This window comes from Camponotus floridanus, unplaced genomic scaffold (genome assembly GCF_003227725.1).
Source record: "Camponotus floridanus strain SB8 unplaced genomic scaffold, Cflo_v7.5 scaffold2, whole genome shotgun sequence".
NCBI classification, from domain to species: Eukaryota; Metazoa; Arthropoda; class Insecta; order Hymenoptera; family Formicidae; genus Camponotus; species Camponotus floridanus.
The window spans coordinates 7,371,277-7,393,511 of NW_020229325.1; the positions used below are offsets into that span (position 1 = coordinate 7,371,277).

Below are 22,235 nucleotides of genomic sequence, written 5' to 3' on the forward strand. Positions count from 1 at the left end.
GTCTTAATCTTTTCCAGCCTAAGGCATATGTTTGCTAATACAAGTTCAATAATTAGTTAGTATTTGTTATGAGGAATTAATTACAGTTAATACTTGTTAAGTAGGAAAGTTGATTAAGTAGGAAATATGATCAATCGTTTAAAAATTAATTGATTTAAAGAATACAATCGTATATTTTTGTTCTGTACATACTAACTTAAACCACAATTTATTTGGGGTTTGCTACATCTGGTATTTATTTCATCTTTTTCACGCTTCAATATATAAGCTTGTATTACATATAAAAAGAGTGGGCTAGTATTCAATTTTAGAATAAGTTTAATATCGTCAATATTTCTTACTATATCAACACTTTTTTTAATATAATACTCCTTAACTCTTAATAATAAAATGTAAAGTTATTCAGCATATACAATGCTAAAACAAAGTCTAATACATATTGTGTAATTCAATATCTAAATGTTTCATAATGTGAGCGTTGTGCGCTAATTGTTACATGAATGTCTTGCAAAATTATCTACTAGAAAATCAAATCTCATTTTTGCATTAACATGATATTTGAAAAATATAAATTTTTCTATATACATACTTTGGAACTAAATAACGTTAATGCGCGCAAGGTCATTATATATTATAATTCATATATATAATTGTTTGAAACGTGATATATCTTATTTAATAAGCTATATGTTATGTTTTATTCGCATTTCAACTTATAACCGACATATTTAAAACATAAGATATATCTTATTTAATAAGCTACATGTTATATTTTATTCAATTTTCAATCTATTTCAGTTACATGAGATGATAAAAGTAGTATCTCGTATTTGAAATAAAATATTATTTCAATTACAATTTGCGTTTTTTATACACGTTTTCCCTTGATTAGCTTGTTTCTGTGAATCACTATCTTCATCACTGCAATCCTCATCGTGCGTATGCGTAACGTTACGCGGCGTTTCTGGTCTTGCATGTGGAATTTGACTATTAAAATGATCCACATACAAATTCTTCTAAGCAAAAACATACAAAAAATTACATTTCGAGAATATTTATTATTAAAGCACAATTAATCTGCACTGATCAATTAATATATCAGCTATCATATGACAATGAAATATTGTTTTAAATACTTACGGAAAAAGGTCGATTATGTTCTTCTTCCTCATCTGCCAATTTAAATGTTCTAGAACGGCTTATCATTGGCGTTTCCATGACAAATCTTTGTTCGTGTGCTACCGTACTTTCATGTGGCATCTAAAAATATAATATAATACATACAATTTATAATGTATAAAATATAACATGAGATAAAAATTGTACACCCAAGTTTATCCCCAAATTTACAACTTACCAGCATAGCAGGTGCCCTGAACATGTATGAAAAAGGATAATAAATCAGATTCAAGAAAGTCGCCGCATATAGATCGGCGTACCTGACGACTTGACTGCTGAAAAACGTTTGTCTACTTCCACTGCGAAACAAGGAACCCATCATGCCATAAGCCAAGTCCATTTTGTGCGTGACATCTCTTATAGATGCGCGTAGCTTCGAGATATCGGGTTTTTCCTTTGTACTACTGTCTAAATTTCTGAATAAGGAGAAAATGATACGACAACATTAATAAAAACATACAAGTACAGTTCAGATTCATTCTTATTCCGACAAATGATAATGTATTAGCATTATCGTGTATATATGTATGATTATGTTGCTCACTTGTACATTTCTCCGAGCATAACGTCTAAACTTTGTAATTCGGCGAACAATTGACATTTATCGGTCCAAACGTGCAACTCTTGGACCAATTCAGGGACTATTAAAAATGTCCTCCAACCTCTTATTTTTTTACTTTTTAAAATATCACCAAATATATGATCACCAACATATAACACATCCTTTCCTTTTGCACCAATAAATTCTGTAAACACGTCGCACGAACCTCCTGAATATACTTCCCCTGTTTTAAATAAAATTAATTTGATTACGCAATAAAATTTTACTTATAATTACAAATAAAAAAAAATTTCTTAAATTATGTTTATCATATGTTTGATGTATCACCTGTGTGAAGTGGTCCTTTATGTGTACCAAGTTTTAAAGCGCCTGTCCTCGTATCCACTTGTCGCAGAATTGTCCCTTCTCCAAAGAACAATGGCTTTCTGGCATCTACCACAATTGCATCAAAATATGTTTTCCAATCTCTGTGCGGTTCATCAGGCTAAAATGAAAGAACATTGTACTTTTACTTTTATTTTACAAATAATACATGGGATGTTTTGTAAAAAGAGATTTCACATGAATGTGTATACAAAGTATTATGTTGTAAATTTACATGTTTAACCCCCTAGAATGATATTATTACTAATGGGATAATAAGATATACATATTTAAAAAAATATTAAGTTCACTTGTATAAAAATTTTAATAAATATTCATAACAGTTCTAAGAGATTGGCTATCATGTCGCGATTTTCACAAAATAAACTAACGTCGCTTTAAAGTTGTCATATAATTTTTTAAATTATTTATTTTTAATTCCTCTGCCTCTTATATATATATGTACTTTATTCGTACTTGATCAATTCGTGTGAAACAACTAATTTTTAAAACATGTAATAGAATATAAAAAAGAGAGAAAAAACATACCCTTGCACCATGTGGAAAATCGAATAAATAAGTCATAATTTTATCCGTGAAAACATAATCACTGTTAGTTAATAAAAATACTTTCGCTCCGCTCTCTCGGATTCTCGCAAGAAACATGGGCAATCGCTCGTCCTTCTTTACGTACTCGTCCAAATTCTCGATTGTCTTTGTCTTTAAATTACCGTGGAGGTGTATCCAATCTACCGCATTTCTGACATCCTGAAATATACTTTTAAAGCTCATAGTGAGCTCACCTTCTTTCACTCCAGTTTTTTCTCGGCTAAATTGGGGCGAATTTGTGAAAAAGTCTATCAGACAGGCTAGCAAATAGGTTTCCGGTAGATTGAATAAAGTATTGAGCACATAAACTCTAGACTCATCTAATTGTAGGAATTTGTTTGGATAAAGTTCATAGACCTGAGAACTGAAATAAAACAAATCAAGTAGAAAGTGAGGAATAAGAAATTGTCACACAAATTGTACAAAGAAAGAGTGAAATATAATATTTTTATCTCTTACTGTTTTAAGAACTCGAAACCATGGACACAAACTAAGATGTTTCCATAAGCATCTACTTTTAAAAGATTTCCATACAAGGTATCGAACCATAATCCACGAACGGGAAAACTGGGATCGTATTCGAAGGCCTTGATTTCCTGAGGATATCCCAAAGATACTAGACGATCCTTGAGCAGATTAAAACCCAATTGCTCGTACTGCGGCGATTTGTACTCTAAAACGTTCAATACAATGTAGTATATGTAATATTTTTCGTTTATTTTTTAGCTTTCTTCTTTAAAAGAAAAGATATATTTATCGAGAAATAATCACCTGCCAATGTGTAATCCATGTCAAAGCCATAAAACTTGATATTTTCCAAGTGAAGACTTCGATTGACGAAGATTCTGTAAGAAGAAAATTTGTCGATTGAGGAACATGATAAATTAATTATATTAATTTACGCTGAAAAATACGTGATTAATTTAATGAGTAGTGAAAAGAATTTAGCGACTTCTATTGTGTCTGTGGTGAGGATTTGTTGCGAGAGAGCGAAATACGATTCTTTCAAAATTTTCCTGTTGATATAAAAACGATAACCTTGGTAGTATCAGAATCAATTTTTGTGACTATGTCTTATATTGTCTCTCTGTGGATGTACGAAACATTTATTTTCTTTTTTTACTAACATTTAAGGCGGAAGATTATATTAAATTTAACAAGTAAGTATACTAAGGAAATATTGTGTGGGCCATTGAATAACAAAAAATTGCTATTTTTTTCTTCTTTTTTTATCTTTATAATAAATTTGCATCAATTATTATCAAAAAGGATCATATATTCTAAAATTAAATCTCTCTCTCTTTCCTTTCTTTTCATACAACACACACACACACACACACACACACACGCACTCGATACAATTTAATTCAATTTCCTCATAGTTAATAATGAAATAATGAGTCTTTCAATTACACTCGCAAAAGATTTATTTTAAACTTATTATTAATTTTAATTTAATATTTTGACCTTAAAATTTTATATTTAATATTTTATTATCTAATTAGCAGAAAAATTTAAATCTAGGTAAATTTTATTTAGCACATATTAAATTGAACATTCCTCGAAAAAGTCAGGCATCAGGAATTTTGTGCAAAGAATTCTGCTGGGAAAATTCATGCAAACTATAATGATTGTTTTCAATATGCAATGTTGTTGAATTAATTTTATCTTGAAACGTGTATAAGAAGACAAAAATGAGCTTCTTATCTTTGTTCGAAGCATTTGGGAATAATGCATTTTAAATTGATGCATGTTCTCATGCAATTCGACTTTCAAATATGTACATCAAAATTCCTCAAGTACTAAAAATAAACTTTATGACATTTTTTTATAGCATTAATTGCGATCACGAATTGACGGTAAAAGTTCAACACGAACAGTTCATTTCTCTATATCATAATTCCCTGAAATTCTTTTATCTTTACAATAAAATAAAAAAAACTTGAAATTTTTAATAGGAAATAAGATTAACGAGTCAGACACGCATAATAAAAATAATTATTAACACAAAAATATGATTTAAAGAGACATTGAAACAGAAAGAGAAAGAGAGAGAGAAATCGTCGATACAATATGCATTAGCTAATATTTTTTTCTTGATATTACAATCGAATTTCTTTTTTCGTTAATTATTTTTCCTGAAATTTATAGAAAAACTAATTAACGAAATAAACTAAACTAAAATGAAGAAACGGACAACTTACTCATTCTGCACGCAATATCGCGGATTCACAAAATTCGCAGTTGGCGAGGCATCGTCGTTTGTATTCTTCAACCACATTTTTCGCGAAATATCAACTAATCATCGATATCCTACGATCGATTTGCAGTTTTGTTATCCAATCATAATACAGAAATTATACAATAAAATCACAATTAAAGAAATAAATCATACAATGTGAAACAAAACATGTTCAGAAGAAACTTTAAATTTTCAATTTTTTAACAACATATACAATCAATATAACATAATATAACGATACGGAAAGAGATAAAATCGTCAAAGAAAAAGAAAATATTGCGATATCAGCTGATAAAATGATTTAAATTGTAGTTATGCGCGCGTGCACGTAAAAGAAATGTATGTTGAAAAGAAAGATGCATGTATATGTTCACATAAGAGAATTTTTTCCGTGACAAACTTTCTCAACGTATTGCGTAGATCATTCTCTGAATCCGAATATGACCACCGATTATTCTCTAATAACACACTCATTCAGTCGAGCTTAAAGCTTTCAATCCGTATTACCGCGATATTAATGACAATGCAGTAAAAGTAGCACATCGGAAGGAATGACAACGCGCATGTGTGAAAGGCGTTACTTTGTTGGAAAAACGACAATGATGTTGCCCGCTCAATGACCATACGTCAACTGGTCTGTGGCGAGTCGTCGGAGTCGATTAATACGCAACGATAGGAGCTAATTCATCGTCTTCCGGACACAAACCTCCCCCAAATCAACGATCGTGAATGCATGAATGTGTACAAGCGATTAAAACGAAATATATATATATATATATATATATATATATATATATATATATATGTGCGTGTGCGTGTGTGTGCGCGCAATTGACGTATATGTATGTAGGATGCACTTTACTTCGTAATTACGAATCGTATGTGCTATTAGTAGTGATAATTATTTTGGTGCGTATCAATATTAAGCGACGCGTTAATCGTCTCTGTGTTGTTTCTTTCTTTTTTTTCCTCCAATATACACTCAAGTATATAATGAGAGATATAAAACAAGTTGATCGTACTTTTATCAAAAGGCGGTATTTGGCGAATCTTGCAGGGAGCGATAACACGCGAAAACAGCAAGCACGCAAATCTATCCAAGTGAATCATATCACCTTGTGCTTGGTACACGTATGAGAAGTTGGCCAGTCTAATATTAGGATTGCTCGAAATCGTCGATTTCGATTTTACATGCAATCTATATGTTGTCGAAACAAAACTTAAAGTCGGACGTTTAACTCGGTTAACAATCGAACATGACCGAAAATTATATGTACCTATTTGTACGACAGCGTGACCTGAATATATATCACGCCAAAAAATGTATGCCTATTTATCTCATTATTAACTGTCGTCAAACGTAATTATTCAAATCAGATGTATATGTGTGGGCGCGTGCGCGAGCCTTGGAAAAACTTGAATAAATAATTGTGTTCAATGCTACATTTCTTCATTCTTTAGTCTTATACATATCACATGCGTAATCAGAGACGAAAAAAAGTAAATATAAGTATATATTATAAATAATATATATAATAATAATAATAATATATTATAAATAATATATATAATAAACAAATCTAATATATTATAAATAATATATTATAAAATGTCAGCGTATGTCATTGTGCAACTTAATAAATATTCCTGTCAGACTTTAAGGTGTAGAAAAAGATATATAAATATACAATTCATGTACAGAATTTCAAAGGATGAATACGAAGATTTTTTCTCAGAATTATATTTTTGCAAGGTCATTAAAGTTTCTTTTAACAAAACTGTATTTTAACTTCTTGTGTATTGCAGCTGAAATCGAGATAAATTTAATTGTGTATCACATCTATCTATGTATTTCATCTATCTATTTATGTAGAGTTGTGACGGGGATCCTCCTGTTGATCAATTTTTCACGTACGTAATCTTACTCAAGTACTCATTTAATTGTTCTTGGCATGACTTTCTTTTATCTCACGTTCCGATAATATAGATTTTTAGTTAAATCGGTCAGACTCTGCACAAGAGGATGCGTTCATATTGGAATGAAAGTCACACGTATACGTATCGTACTTTCACTGATTATTTATTCACTGCATCTATAGTGCGGTGTTTACGTGACATTTGCGTAAAATCATATTTTGACAATAATTTCCGAGCTAATTTATTTAACACTAATCATAAATATATAATTTTTAACTTGAAATATTCAATGGATATTATTAATCAAATTTTTTTTTTAAATGAGATTTAAGTTGAGTTATTTGGGTTTCGCTTCACAATCGATAGATGAAAAAAATATAGAAAAAAATCCGAAATGCATATATATAAACACATGCGTATGTACACGTGTGTCTGTATTTACTTTTATTATTAATTACCAATTCTGTTTAACATAAATCGATCTTTATTCGAACAATAGTAGTTAAGATGTGATAAAGCAATTATACGAGTAACGTTAATAATTCGTTGCACGACGTGAATGCATTATGCGTGCGTTTATAATGCGTGATTTCAATATGAGAAATGTTGCTCAACAAATGTCGGCCACTAACATGAAACGAGTTGTGTTCATTGCATAAGTCTCGTCGTTGGTAAGTTTACAATTCAATGATAGATAAAGACGGTCATGATGGAATAGTCACATGTACATAAATATCTTTAAAAAAATATCTCTTTAACAGTAATAATCTAAATTTAAAAAAAAAATATATATATATATATATATATATATATATATGAGAGAGAGAGAGAGAGAAGGAGAATTTATTGGAGAGAGAAAGAGGAAAGATGTTATATAAAATAAAAAATGTAGAGATTGATAAAAAAAATGATTTTACATCACCTCATAAATGTATGTATAAAACTTCATTTTATTAGATCCCAAGATTTATCTACTGAGAATTAATATAAATTGGTCAAATTGATGAAACAACCTGTACATATCTATTATTTCTTTCTCCTTTTAGATCATATCTGATAAGAAGATTGGTTAAAATTGCGCAATCATAGTATTCTTAATCTCTCAATCAGAGATTGTTAATATATATATATTTATATATGTGAGTGTGTGTGTTGTGTTTTATACACATTAATTGTTCTGGAAAATCTAACAAGAGAAACACTATTTTATTATAGCGACACATTCCTATGAGGCAATATGTTGTTTGGTCACATTAGAACGTTAGTTATCGCTATTTGCTTACCGAAAGAAATTTGTTTGCGCAATATGCTGGAAGTTTTCAATCATTTTATCACAATTAACTTACAAATGCATCTTGATAGTTCTTAGCGGATTATGATGTACGTACAATAAAACACGAGAAATGCCATAGATAATTTTTTTAAAAGTCAATTCGCAATTATAATTTTTTCGTTACATCATAAATAAATTAAATGTATAAATTCAATATAAAGTGATAATTTGATTAATTCAAAGTATGTATAAATTAGCATACATATATATGTGAATTAATTTCTTTTGTTAATTTCAAGTAATAAATAGATTTTATTAATTTAATACTAATTTTATATTAATATGTATTTCATCAGAAAAACGAAAGAAAGAGAGAGAGAAACTTACACAATACTTTGTGTTTTCGTTTATAAAAAATATTTTTCATTTAATAAATGACAATGAGAGTATCCATGAGAATTATGAACAACGTCGAAAATGATTGCACGCAATGAAATAACTGCCGGTAGTATAATAAAGTCCTACGAAAGATTGTTAAGCACATTATTGTCGTGTAAGGACAAGCCCCTTCATTATCTAATAATACTATGAATACTATTGAGTGCATGAATTTATTGCAATTAATCTCTATTCTCTCTAAATTTTAATTCATTTCCTGCCATTTGTGCCATTCTCCAAAAACTACATTACAAAGATTTATTTTATATTAAAAGATTAAAAAGATTTATTTTATATCTTTCACTTATTTGTTTTTCAAGAAATTTATCTTATGTGTGATTTGAATATCTCTGTTTTATAAAAAGTCTCTTGTATAAAAACACAATGAAAACAAGATATATGTATATATATATTAATAAAAATGAACAACTTTGTTTAAGAAAAACATAAAATCAGATTTAATTAGGTCCATTTAAAGAAAAAAAATTTTGTTTTTTGAGTGTTGTAATAACTTTTTATTGCTATAGGTGATTATCTTATAATAATAAAATCTGTAAAAAGCTCTATATACTAGTCTAAATGTCGAATTCGATGAAATAATCGATCGCAAAATAATGTCTCGAAATGCACATCTCAGAACTCTTTTGAACCCACGTTATACAGTTCCATACGAACTCATTGAACTAAGCGCGTATTATCGAGAGATATATTTTTTCAGAATATGTAAAATCCTATATTTTTTCAATGTACAAACAAAATTTATCATTGTTTGTTCGTTGTCGTTATGGATAAGCTAAATGACTTCGATAGCATAACCGGTAATCGCATTGGAATATTACATGATATTCTAACAATAACAAACGATATCTTGGACGGAATGAGAAATAAAATGGGTTAAAATTAGGTTTAAAACTCTACATTACTGACCCGGGGCCAAATTCTATAATTGGAATAAAGCGAAAGGTTTGCGTGAGGTGAACACCGGTCTTATATGTCAAATACCGATCCTCGAGATCGTTCGTCACATATTGACAACAGCACGGAATTTGGTCCGCTTTAATCTCACTTAATGGAAAATCCTACATTTACCTGTGACCCAACTCGCGTTTATCAGTGCGGACGCCGTGAATGCCCTCGCTGTAGCTTTCCAGATCTTGTTCGCTACGATCGTTCCTCGTCAGTCCTACGTTAAGGCCGAGCATGGTACGGTGAATCGATTCCTCAGGAAATACGTTCGAATCATCCGGAAATCGCACTCTCGGCCCTACACCGTGAAATTCGAGTCTTTTTTTCGTTATGATTAAAGGATTCGCAATAATTAAATCACAAGATGCATATCTCTTCATATTAGAAATCTTTTGATAAAATCTCGTATGATAAAAATACTACATCTTTGATGAAAAGAAGAATGTAAGATAAAAAGTTCGAGTCTACATTACTTGGAATTAAATTTTACAATTCAAATATAGCAAAAAGTTCGCGTAGAGGACTGAATGATGTATTTCATACTTGAGATCTAAAATAAATGTGACAGATCCTGGACTTGTTCCATTGCAATCAACTCTTCAATTCGCTTCCGAAAAAACGCGATTTAAATAAAAATAATAATTTTGCGTATCGCTAATTAGCAAGATATCTCGTGCGGCTTATCTCTTTAAATGTTTCTTCTATCGCGGAGTAGCTGTGTTTTTCAGAGCAAATTCAAAGACCGATTGCATCGACTTATTGAGAGACAGATTAGCGCGATAATATGCATTAAATTAATTTAATTTTAAATTAATTCTTTCTTTGTATCTGTAGCTATATATCAGATCTATATCTATCTACATAACTAGATTGGTTTTCAAAATTTTTAATGATATTAGAGATACAGAATTTCCTTCTAAAGTTGACAAACTTTTGTCTCTAGATGAAAGTTTCTATTAATGCCAATAACAATGGTCAATGACAATTTGTTTTGTAATTGCATAATATTCCTTTAAATTATAATCTTCTCTTGCCTGACATTTTTATGTCAAATTAATATTATAGATACAGATAAAGTTACGACTCGAGAAAAATAACCAAGTAGATTTCAAATCTAATTAAGTTAGAATATAATCGAAACATGTATGAGACTAGTTATTGGCTATAAAATAACAAGCAGAATATTTCGAAGTTTGACTGGGCATAAACTGGTTATCATTTACTGATATCCATTTGACCTGATTAGTTTCTGGATATTTTCTAACTAGAAAATGCTTTTTTTAACACAACTTTAGTTATTAAAAAATAAAATGATTTACATACTTTTTAATTAGTAGTCATCTAGATATGATTTTATTCAAACAGAATTTTTTATCCAATTATCAAACAATTGTTGTTTAGTAAATCTAAAAAAAAGTAAAAAATACTTTTCATTATTCCGTTTTATTTTTTTTTATATCGTACGAGGAGAAATAAAAATTTATTACGCGACTTTCTGTCATGATACTTTATCACCATTTTCTGATATTAATTAAAAATTTATGAAAATATATTAAGCAAGTGTAATTAGCGGTTTCAAAATTATTATTTTATAATTTGGTCATTTTTAATTATTGTTTAACCTAATACTTAAAAGATGTCTAAACTACTGAGAAAAAATTTGCATATAATGTATAACAGTATTCGAAAAAAATAATTACCTATAGTGATGTCCGCTGACGTAATGACCACGTCGACGTTTTGACGATTCATAGCGAATTAATGACGATGCAAATCGTCGATTTCCGAAAGCTCAAACAAATAAGATGTATCGTGAAAACTGATCGCTGATAGTACTTTCCTTAACTCTGCGTCCAAGCGAATGACAATGTCGTAATGACGGAATGGAACAACGACTTTCGGTCGCGTCGTCAAACACAATTCTTTTTCTTATTCTCTCTCTCTCTTCCTGACACAGCAAAATGATAAGGACTCATCAGATCAACCGCAAGGGTCATTTGCGTGTCGATGACGATAACGATGAAGAAGAAAGGAATCGTGATTCACTTCCACATTAATATACAGAAACGTCAAATCGGGATAGATTTTTTCAGATCAAGAGATGCAGCAAGAGTGAATCAAAAATAGGCTTCCTGTAACAAACGTTACAGATGCGTTTTTCTATCTTTGATCTTGAAAAACTAAAAAAGGCAGAAGTGTTTAGATGTGTATTTTAGAATGTGAGATGTAAAATCCCGTGTCCTTAGAAAAAGATAATGCATGCGTCTGTGTATTTTTAATTATACATGTTATTTTGAAATTATTAATTTCGTGTAAATTTCTTTAACTTTTTTTTATCAAGCAATTATTATTTTTAAACAGAGAAGTTGAATTTAGTACAGTAATTTTTGTCGAGGTTTGATATAAAGCAAACTATAAATATTCTATAAATATTCACCTTAAAAATTGTATCTGCTTTTTAATTGGTTAAAAAAATGTGTATTTTTTTCTATGCTCCTTACTCAAATAGATATTTATTCAAAAGTGTAGTATTTTGAGCCGAAATTATTACCTTCATTCAAAAAAATATTTTGCTAATAGATAGATTTCTAGGTATCACAATAAAAAACTTATCGCTATTGTTTGTATTTGCTAGAACACTGTTCATAATATAAAAGAAAAACAAATTTATTATTTAGTAAATTCTAATAAAACTTTCTAACAAATTAAGTCTCATTGCCAAATATTGATCAATTAGATAAATATGAGTTTCAATGCTAGAACTAGAATGATTTTTGTGAAAAACGATTTTTCTGTGTATTGCACAGTTAAACTCTCTCTCTTTCTCTCTCTCTTATAACAAATCTGATTAACATAGACAGGCGCCACGGAAAGACTTTTTTTTAAATATCATTAATATAGTTTAGATATAAATTCTATCTCTGTCATATAGATTGATTAAGTGCAAAACATATGCGATATCACAATATTTGCTGATCATTTATCTATATCTTATAACAGTTAATTTTTCATACCAAGAAAATTGTTGCGTCGATGTTATTGCACGATCATTTTTAAGTGCTTCTTATAATTATTTGTGTACCAAATCATATTTTATCGCCGATATTAGCATAGATGCGAAAGAAGAAGAGGAAATGCGCCAAATATATATTTTTACAATCCAGAAATATATCGGGGGCAAAGTGTATCATTTAAACGAGTTATTTTTGTACGATACATATGAATTCACTTTCGAAAATGCGTAGGATTTGTATTTTTGATGCTGTCGCAAATATTAGAACGAATCGATATTAATTTGCAAATATTAGAAGCATAGTAATATAACACGCTTTTTTGGCATTTTTTCGACTATTAATCAAAATTTTAAAATAATTTAAAATCTTGTTGATGATATTACTTAAAAAGTGCTAGTTGATAACAAATTTTGATTGAATAAATATAAAGCTTTTGAATCAGCAATCTCGATATTTGAAATATGTATTAGTTTTTTTTTTTTTTTCAAAAATATACAATAGCATTTATAAATGTATACAAAAAATTCCACGTACATTTACGATTATATATTATGTGAATAAACATAAAGCATTATATTTGTAATCTATAAATTACATTCTGACATTTTTCGAAAATATTTCATTATCGAAAACAAAATTTTTACTTCAAATATATTGATAATCATTAAGCGTTATTTGCGAGCATGTACATTTTGTCCGTATCAAAAGTTTATTAGAAAGATACATTCGACATATATTTTATACACATACATACACACGCATGTATGTACATGTTTTTACATATTTAAAAAAATTATTTTTAGAATAAGCATCATAAATTAAATTAATTTGCGCGCGCAAGAAAATTCTAAACTATTCTCTTTACCGATTATAGATACTAATGTTTACTGTTATACCGTTTTACCTACTTTTTAATCTTGTGTAAAATTTTTTATACGCATTCAACGTTATTAAAAATTGATAGGCACCTTTGTTCTGCGCGAATCACAATATATGTATCTAGATATTTATTTTCAATACGTGTACATAGATTGATGAGTATTTAAAATAAATATACATTTGTCTCAACAGTGTCGATTTTTCGACATAAAGATAAAGATGTATGTTTCATATATATATCTATATACATAAACAGATATGAAAAAAACACATACACACTAACCTTTGGCTGGCTTGTCGGTACCATTTTTTGTTACCACTCGGATCATTCTCGTTTTGCGATGTAGTAAGCTCTGAGTTCTCCTGATCTCCATGCGCGTTACAATTTTCGAGCTCCATGATTAGCTGTAAAAAAATTTATACAACATTCAATTTGTATATAACCGTTTAATAAAATTTGTCTCTAAATATACTTGATGCTTTTTTCGAAAAAAATGGAATTAATAAAAGATTTATCACAAATATTTAATATTAATTAAAATTCTTTCCAAGTAACACTGATATAAAAATTTGTTCATTATCATTGATTTATATAACATATTAATTATTACATATTAAAATTATTACTGAAAAATCTGAAAAAAGCCACGGTATCAGCATAATGATAGTTATATATTGTTTATCGATACATTTGGCACGACTGCTTTGAATACCGCATCGTCATATATAGAAATTAAATTTTTACGAGATGATATAAACAATGTATACTTGATATAACAATGTATACTTTTGCACAAGTGTCATTTAAAAATAAAGAAAAGGAAAAGATTCGACAATGTCAATGTCTTTCGAGATCGTCACGAATAAATAAATATTATAAAAAGACCATTTTCCCATGTCTCTTTCTCCCTTTCTCCCTCTCTCTCTCTCTTTTTACCGCAATATAAAATGTAATTAAAAATAGAAAATTATATCCGCTCTTTTGTGATTCATAATTAATAAAGATATTAGCACTCGTGACGTTATCAGTTTCGCGACGTTATCATGGCAATTATCAAAACGGATTAATCCGTTCTTCAATGTATTTTTTTTATGTGAGAAGCGTGTGAGAGGAAGTTAAACAACTCGTTCTCGTGCTTATTTCATGTAAGAATAATCGTCAATATTATGTGGATCCAAAGCAAAAATGAACTTTCATTCTCCTACCTTGGTAGCAAGTATCTTTATCGCATACTTTTATGATGATCGTCATAAAAACTGATGATTCTCGACACTAACACCGATCTGTCATCCGAATATTTGACAGAGCGTCGCAACCTTACCCTCACCACTGCCTCGCGCGATGCAGATTCACTGCGTACTGAGGTCAATTCACTGAACTATGATAAATTCGGTCGCAGGTATGCCAATCGGACATAGCGAAAAGTTCCTAAAGCGTGTCTAACACGCGCGGCTCAATTCGGGCGGAAAGAAGAATTAAATGACATCTGCACAATTGAAAAATACTAATTATGATAATATGACAGAAACGGAATATTGATAATTTGTGTAAGGCATATATGTTTGCGATCAGTCTGTTCGTACAATAGATGTAGTAAACTTGAAGCTGTGAAATTAATCAATTATATTCAATTATTCTTTCTGCATTCAACTGCGATTGGTTAATTATCTTACTTGAGGTTTACTACACCTATTGTAAACCCGGCCTAAGAATGTACTCCGACATAAGTTTCGGAGCATTTGACCGATTGGAGCAAAGAAATCTTATCTCCCTAGCCTCGATTGGTTATTCGAACGAAGCGAATTTTTAGCGTCGAATAAAATACACGAGTTGAGCGTACCGATCAGTGTTGCCAATTTATATATATATATATATTTCTTATATCGTTGCGATACGTACCACGCGTACATACATATATACATTGTTATAATTAATATAAAGGAGGAAAATGGTGAAAGTTGCACAGAGATAAAATTGACTCTAGAAAATTAAAAATTTGTTACAGTATTTACATTCTTGGACAATTATAGCGCGGTAAATTACGAAATTTAAAAAAGTCAAATAATTTCCTGCTCTGGGTATATTCTCTAAAAAAAATTAAAGTTTAAAAATGCACGTGTAAAATTATTTCTAAAGTAATTTAGAAAATTATTAGAAAGCGTTACGCGACGTAAAAGCTCAAGGAAAGAAAAGAATTAGACGAGGGCATTCGATCGCTTTTACTTGAAGCTTGCAGCGTGCAAAGAACATGCGGCGGAAATAGGGTGCGAAAAGATGTAAAGCTGATATGGAATCGTAATACATAATATAAATATATATATATATATATATATATATATATATATATACATATGTATGTATGTATGTATGTATGTATATTTGATGTATGTATATATATACATATGCATTTAATATGCACCTGTCGGATAGTCGAGGCGCGAATAACACGCGAAGCACCCTGACCTGTAAGAGCGACGTCGGCGGCGTCGACGTCGGCGTCGTCAGCGGCTGCGACAGCGGACGAGGTCGTCCGTAGCGAGGGCCGTCGTCGAGCGAACGTCGTCGACGAGGCGATCCACGGAATAGCCGGAATAGTCGGGGTAGGAGGAGAAGGTAAAAAGCTGTGTCTCGCGGTTCTCGCGAGCCTCCACCACGCGTACGCGCTCCTCATCCTCGTCGTACTCGTCGATCGACGACGATTGAGCCAGGGCGATCGAGGGGCGCACGGACGTACGTACGTGTCGCCGCCGCATCTCAACGATTACGTCCCGCTCGCTCATCGCTATTGCGTAAAATTAATCCGATTTAGTCGGCGACCTCGCGGACGTGACATAACCTACGAATCGTAAAGTATCGTGCGTATCGCAAACTTCCCCCTCCCCTTGCCGCTTGTCCCCTCCCCCGACGACCTCGAGAGGGCGAGAGCGAGAGCGAGAGTCCGTTCTGCTCGTTTCGAGTCGAGCATCGCGCGAGATAGTTTCCGGGAAACTGATCCCTCTCGTTACCCTCGGGGGCGGTATCTCGACGAGAGGAAGCAGCGATACGCGTCGTCATCGCGGGTGTCGCGCGAGGCCGAGAAGAATGCGACGCGGCAACGCTCCCGTCGCCGTCGCGTCGCGTGGCCCAACCTACTTTTGATTCGTGCGAGTCGCTCCGACATGTGTCCGCGGTGATGCTCGGGGCTCTCCTCCAGCAGTGTATTCGCCGACAGTGAACGGTTCCGGGTATCGCACCGACGCACCCCCCCGCGCGCGCGCGCGCGCGGCGCCTCGACCCGCCCCGCCTCACCTCGCCCGCGTCACTTCGCCCCGCCTCGCCTCGCTTCGCCTCGCCTCGCCTCGTCTCGTCCGCTGCATCTCGAACGGGTATGGAATTTTGCGCGACGACAATCCGATGAACTTGGCGCGTCGACATAACCTTTAAACCGCATCTCTTTAAACGATCTCGTGATATCGTCGTTTCCTCGAGTCCTCGTTAATCGGCAGAGACTGTCGTTCTCGCGCGATCGCGACGAGATACTTATCGTCTCTCTTTTATTCTCGGCGGCCCGAAAGAAATCGCAACCACCCGTCAAGACACACGGCTGTCACGGCTTTGATTCGCTATCTGCTTGCGCGCGTTCGTTCTATCGCGAATCTTCATTCATTCGTTCGTTGCTACTTTATTCTCCTAGTATTTTACATACATACATACAACATATATACATACATACATGCACTACGTGTTTGTCGTATTGTATTTGACAATGTTCAGTTTGATTCTGTTCTGTATACTTTTGTTTTCGCGCGACGTTATATCGAGAATACAATCAGTTTTGTACCTTTAAGTTTACGATTGAGACGTATTAATAAATTTCGTTCTTCACGCAACAAATTTGTGTTTTTATTTCGTCGACTCGCACACTCTCGTACTCGTGTCACCTTCCATTTTTCCTTCATATCAATCTCGCACAGTCTTGTATATTATTCGTAAGTACCTATATATGCGTTCGAGAGAGGAACTTCTCTCACCCTTGTGTCCGCTTTGTTGTCGCGTTTGATATAAATACGTAATTTTCACCACGTTTAAAATTGTCACGTTTCTAATCGGATCTTCATATTGAGCGTACACAAAGCGACTAGGGTAAATAAAGTCCATTTTTTTAATTATTATTTATATAAATATTTTGTGCGTAAGATAATATAATTCGTCGCAAGACGTTCGTCCGCGATCAATCTCAGAGTTTCTATCGCTTACCACTTTTCCACTCTTGCACCGCTCACCTCTTTTGTTTCTTCACAAAATTACGCGATCGCGTAAATACGCCTATATGCCATACTTATACATGCTTTTTCGCTCTTGTTAATTTTCTCACTCGTTTATAAATCTTGTGAATGTGAAGCAATGCGGAAGCAGCGCGAGACAAGTGGTAAACAATAGAGTGCAAAGTAAAGACCAGAGCGAATATTACTGTGATCGTTATCCATCGTTCCTCCTACTAATCAAAGAGCGATGGTGTACTGAGAGATTAAACTTGAATTTGCGGAGAACTAGATAATTGAGAGACAATTCTTCGAGAAAATGAATAATCAAGCGTTCAGTTTGGCGGAGAGGCTCATACCTTCGACTTACGTGCAACAAGGTTTAAACGCCAAGAAATCTCGCGAGAATCTCATACGGCATTTTATCGAACATGTAAGTCCTAAATAATAACAAAGCTCGTTGTACATAGATAAGACAAAATTCGTGCTCTTTTCTCATGACATAATGTTTACCTCCAACAGCGGAAATGGCCGGAAGAAGGTTGGGACGATGCAACGATAGAAGCGTTCCTGTCGGATCTATCGCAAATGGATAGCAATAATTTCCCCTCGAATTGTAGCGTTGGTGAACGCGAAGCGAGAATTGTATCAAATATCGTCGCGAGACGACACTTTCGCATGGGACACGGCATAGGCAGATCCGGCGATCTAGAAGAAGTACAACCCAAAGCTGCTGGTAGCAGTTTAATGTATAAATTAACAAATTCTTTAGTGCTCGAAGTTATACGATATATGGGTACGCGAAATACACTTATTATAAACTTGATTTATTCGTAACTTTTGTCTCTTCTGTTTGATTAGTCTCGTCACCTAGAGAGCCTATATGTATCGAAAGAGAAGGGACAACTTTCCTTATTAATATTAATTAGTAATTAATTAGTATTTAATATTAATTAATTAGTAAATTTCACACGCATCTGTAACAAAAATGTACCCTTTGATTGCAGGGGTGAAGAGTATAGCGGGTTGCTTTCTATCCCCAATGGCTACAGGAATGAGCCTAGTTTTATGTATGCTAACGCTTAAACAAGACAGACCACGAGCGAAATACGTTTTATGGCCTAGAATCGATCAAAAATCTAGCTTCAAATCTATAATCACAGCCGGCTTAGAACCTATAGTTATCGAAATGCAAATAATAGGGGACGAATTGAAAACCGACATGCAAAGACTCGAAGCTCAAATGGCGGCTTTAGGCGAAAGCGTCGCTTGTGTACTTACAACAACCAGTTGCTTCGCACCCAGAGCGTGCGACTCTGTAGATGCTATCGCAGCCCTCTGCAGTCAATATAATATACCGCATTTGGTAAACAATGCATATGGGTAAGTCAAGAAAGATGTATCGTTCTTTTCAATCTCTATTCTTCCAGTTTGATATCTCGCTACTAAAACAACTAGTGCCATTTTTTTAATTTGAAACGTTTTTCACTCGAAATTTTATTAAATATTTTTTATTCGAATATATATATAGAATATATAGATATATATATATAATATATGATATATATGATATATATGATAGATATATATATATATATAGAATATATATATAGAATATATAGATAGAATGTTATTGGCTACTTTAGTTTCGAGATATTAAACGGAATATTCCTATTAAAAGTTATATTTTACTAAATATATTGCACTATACTCCTAAAAGCTTGCAGAGTACAAGATGCATGCATCTCATACAAGAAGCATCGAGAAAGGGTCGTGTAGATGCCTTTGTTCAAAGTACGGACAAGAATTTTCTAGTTCCAGTGGGTGGTGCTGTCATAGGTTCCTTTGACAAGACTCTCTTGGATCGCATATCGAAAATGTATCCGGGACGTGCGAGTGCGAGTTCTGTTATGGATGTAATGATAACGCTATTGAGTCTCGGAATGGCAGGGTACAAACAATTGATTGCTCAACGTAAGGAAATGTATTCTTATCTGAAAGAGGAATTGGGAAAATTAGCAACGAGACATGGAGAAAGGCTCTTGGATACTAAGGGCAATCCGATATCCATGGCTATGACTCTTCAGTGTCTAAGTCATCAACATGACAACAAGCAAGTTACTATGCTAGGATCAGTGCTATTTCTGCGTAATGTTAGCGGTACTAGAGTAATAACGACAACAGATTCTAAGCACATTGTTTCACATAAATTTGAAGGTACATACTTTAATTTATACGTAATATTTTCTAAAAATATACGCATTAAGTTTTTAAGATATTGTAATTTTTTTAAATAGTTTAATTATATGGATGGTATAATTTTTTTCATACACAAACGTCCACATACAATTATACTGTATTTTATATATCATATATTACGTGTGTATATATATATATATATATACATACATATATATATATATATATATGTGTGTGTGTGTGTGTGTGTGTGTGTGTGTGTGTAGAGGAATATTCCTTATAAATATCATATAATTGAGCAGCTATTTTAAATTTACTTTGTCGTACATTATTATCTTTGTCAAAGGTAATTTCCATTTTGTAATTTCATATTTTTGTTCCATTTGCTAAAATAGGCTGGGGCGCACACAACAGCAACTACAGAGTTCCGTATCTAACTGCTGCAGCAGCATTAGGTATGAAGAGATCTGATGTGGATGCATTTATACAAAGATTGGATAAAGCTTTAACAAAAGTAAGGAGGCGTTCAGCGCCAGTAACACCTACCGCTTCGCTCGCCGGTTCTAGCATCAATGGTGATGCAGGTGGTACTGGTGGACCAGGAGAATCTAGCACAGCCTCAACTAGTCGTGCAAGTAGCAAAGATAGTTTGAGAAAATGAACCGTAATCAACGCAACTGGCCAGTCTAACCAGCATATTAATATCAATTTGTAAGTAATTTATCGCTTACAAATTGGTATCTATAGCATGTTTCTGGGGAATGTAATTTGGCAGACACACAAAATTGTATTTATTTGTATATCGACCACGTGTTCATATATTGACAAAAGTTGTATGAAATCTGAAACAACATTGAAAATTTGAAGCTTTTACGAATTTAAAAGCACTTCAACACATTATGTAAAGTATTTCCTATGGAATGTAAAGAAAAATATATGAAAAAATTCCTCTCTAAAACATGATAATGAAACAGTGATCTATATATCAATTTTCATAGACACATGCTAGATACAAATATGCTGATTTGTCTGACCATTTGCGTTGAGATATTGTCAATTTAAACCATATACCAAAAAAGGATGACTTATGTTTCACAAACATTAAAGAGATCATCAAAATATTTGAGAAAAACGAAAAATAAAAAAAGACACAAACACACAAAGCATACTAGAATTCTTATGGCTCTATTTCACAAGAGATTTAAGTGATAGCGCTGGCCGCCGATTTAATAAAGTTAATGTGTTCTTTGTTAAAATGTACATGCTATTTATTTATTTTATTGAATATAATATTATATTTAATATTTACTAAGAGACATATATAAATAAGAATATAGGGAATGCTGAATTCTTATATTTCTTTTCACTTTATTGAGCTTCTTAATATAGTTTGATATAAAAATGTAAGACAGAAAGAAAAATAGAAAACATGTATTAATCAAAATAAATTTTTTGTATGCTTGCGTGCTTTATAAACTTTATCCTCTTTTAAGGAGCAAGTATAAAACTTACAATTCTATCAATGTAGCAGTATTCATTATTCACTAATTGTTTATATTTATTACGATATTATATTGAAACCTTTGATTTTTTTAAAGCAATTATTTCACTGGTATATGCTTAATTAAATTGATTTCTTATCAATCAATTAGTATTATAAATTTTTGTATCATATATAATTTAACATCTTTAAATGCAAAGACTTTGTGCATAAAATCAATTTTTTTTTTCATTCTTACGTAAACAGAATATATTTGTATTTATGACATTAGTAAAAAAAAACATATTATCTGTGAAAAAAAGAAAGCTGTAGTAAAATGTTTATGTGGGAATTATATACTATCATAGGAAAGTATATGACAAAATTTAGGGGTGCATAGTACACAATGACGCAACATGATATACGAAAATGTTGCATTGGATTTACAAAAAAAAAAAATAAAAAAACTGTAATATCTTCGTATATATAGACATTGTATGGTGATTTATTGTAAAAATGATAAGAATTTGGGACATAATATTGTATTACTGTTTTGTTTTCAATGCCAATAGTGTTATTTTAAATTGTGTATTCTATAATAAATAGAGTATATCGGAGCTAGAAGTATATTACGTGAATATAAATATTGTTTCAAATATTTAGCATATTTTGCAAACAAATTGACATAACATCGATTTACCACTACACCCAAACTAATTCACATTCACACACATATTTATACATACAAAAAAGATAATTCATATTTGCACAATTTATTGCATATATATGAAGGATAGTTTATTTAAAATTTTATGCAATTTAGAAAATTATATATCAAAGATGTATTTATGAATATTTAATGAAGAGATGAA

General features: G+C 32.0%; 2 protein-coding genes across 21 annotated transcripts; one reads left to right on the plus strand and one right to left on the minus strand.

Moving 5' to 3' along the window:
* Positions 1 to 149: 149 nt before the first annotated feature.
* On the minus strand, positions 150 to 16,663 carry LOC105249067 (cytosolic purine 5'-nucleotidase). Of its 13 annotated transcripts, XM_025408196.1 has the most exons (11): positions 11,250 to 11,491; positions 10,873 to 10,955; positions 9,673 to 9,847; positions 3,485 to 3,558; positions 3,173 to 3,386; positions 2,654 to 3,077; positions 2,069 to 2,225; positions 1,724 to 1,964; positions 1,358 to 1,595; positions 1,141 to 1,260; positions 150 to 1,016 (listed from the first exon to the last, which is right to left on the minus strand). In XM_025408196.1, exons 3-11 carry the CDS (start codon positions 9,783 to 9,785, stop codon positions 849 to 851), a joined length of 1,749 nt encoding a protein of 582 aa, XP_025263981.1. In that variant the 5' UTR covers positions 9,786 to 9,847; positions 10,873 to 10,955; positions 11,250 to 11,491; the 3' UTR covers positions 150 to 848. The 13 variants fall into 13 exon arrangements, with proteins under 13 accessions (XP_025263981.1, XP_025263984.1, XP_011252545.2 ...); XM_025408199.1 differs by lacking the exons at positions 9,673 to 9,847; positions 10,873 to 10,955; positions 11,250 to 11,491 and adding exons at positions 13,718 to 13,847; positions 16,576 to 16,663; XM_011254243.2 differs by lacking the exons at positions 9,673 to 9,847; positions 10,873 to 10,955; positions 11,250 to 11,491 and adding exons at positions 13,726 to 13,847; positions 16,576 to 16,657.
* LOC105249069 (O-phosphoseryl-tRNA(Sec) selenium transferase) lies at positions 15,900 to 21,156 on the plus strand. Of its 8 annotated transcripts, none has more exons than XM_011254253.2 (6): positions 15,900 to 16,056; positions 17,825 to 18,117; positions 18,207 to 18,480; positions 18,692 to 19,067; positions 19,405 to 19,901; positions 20,279 to 21,156. In XM_011254253.2, exons 2-6 carry the CDS (start codon positions 18,004 to 18,006, stop codon positions 20,542 to 20,544), a joined length of 1,527 nt encoding a protein of 508 aa, XP_011252555.1. In that variant the 5' UTR covers positions 15,900 to 16,056; positions 17,825 to 18,003; the 3' UTR covers positions 20,545 to 21,156. The 8 variants fall into 8 exon arrangements, with proteins under 8 accessions (XP_011252555.1, XP_011252562.1, XP_025263987.1 ...); XM_011254260.2 differs by having other exon boundaries at positions 15,978 to 16,056; positions 17,977 to 18,117; XM_025408202.1 differs by having other exon boundaries at positions 16,039 to 16,056; positions 17,931 to 18,117.
* The last annotated feature ends 1,079 nt before the right edge of the window (positions 21,157 to 22,235 follow it).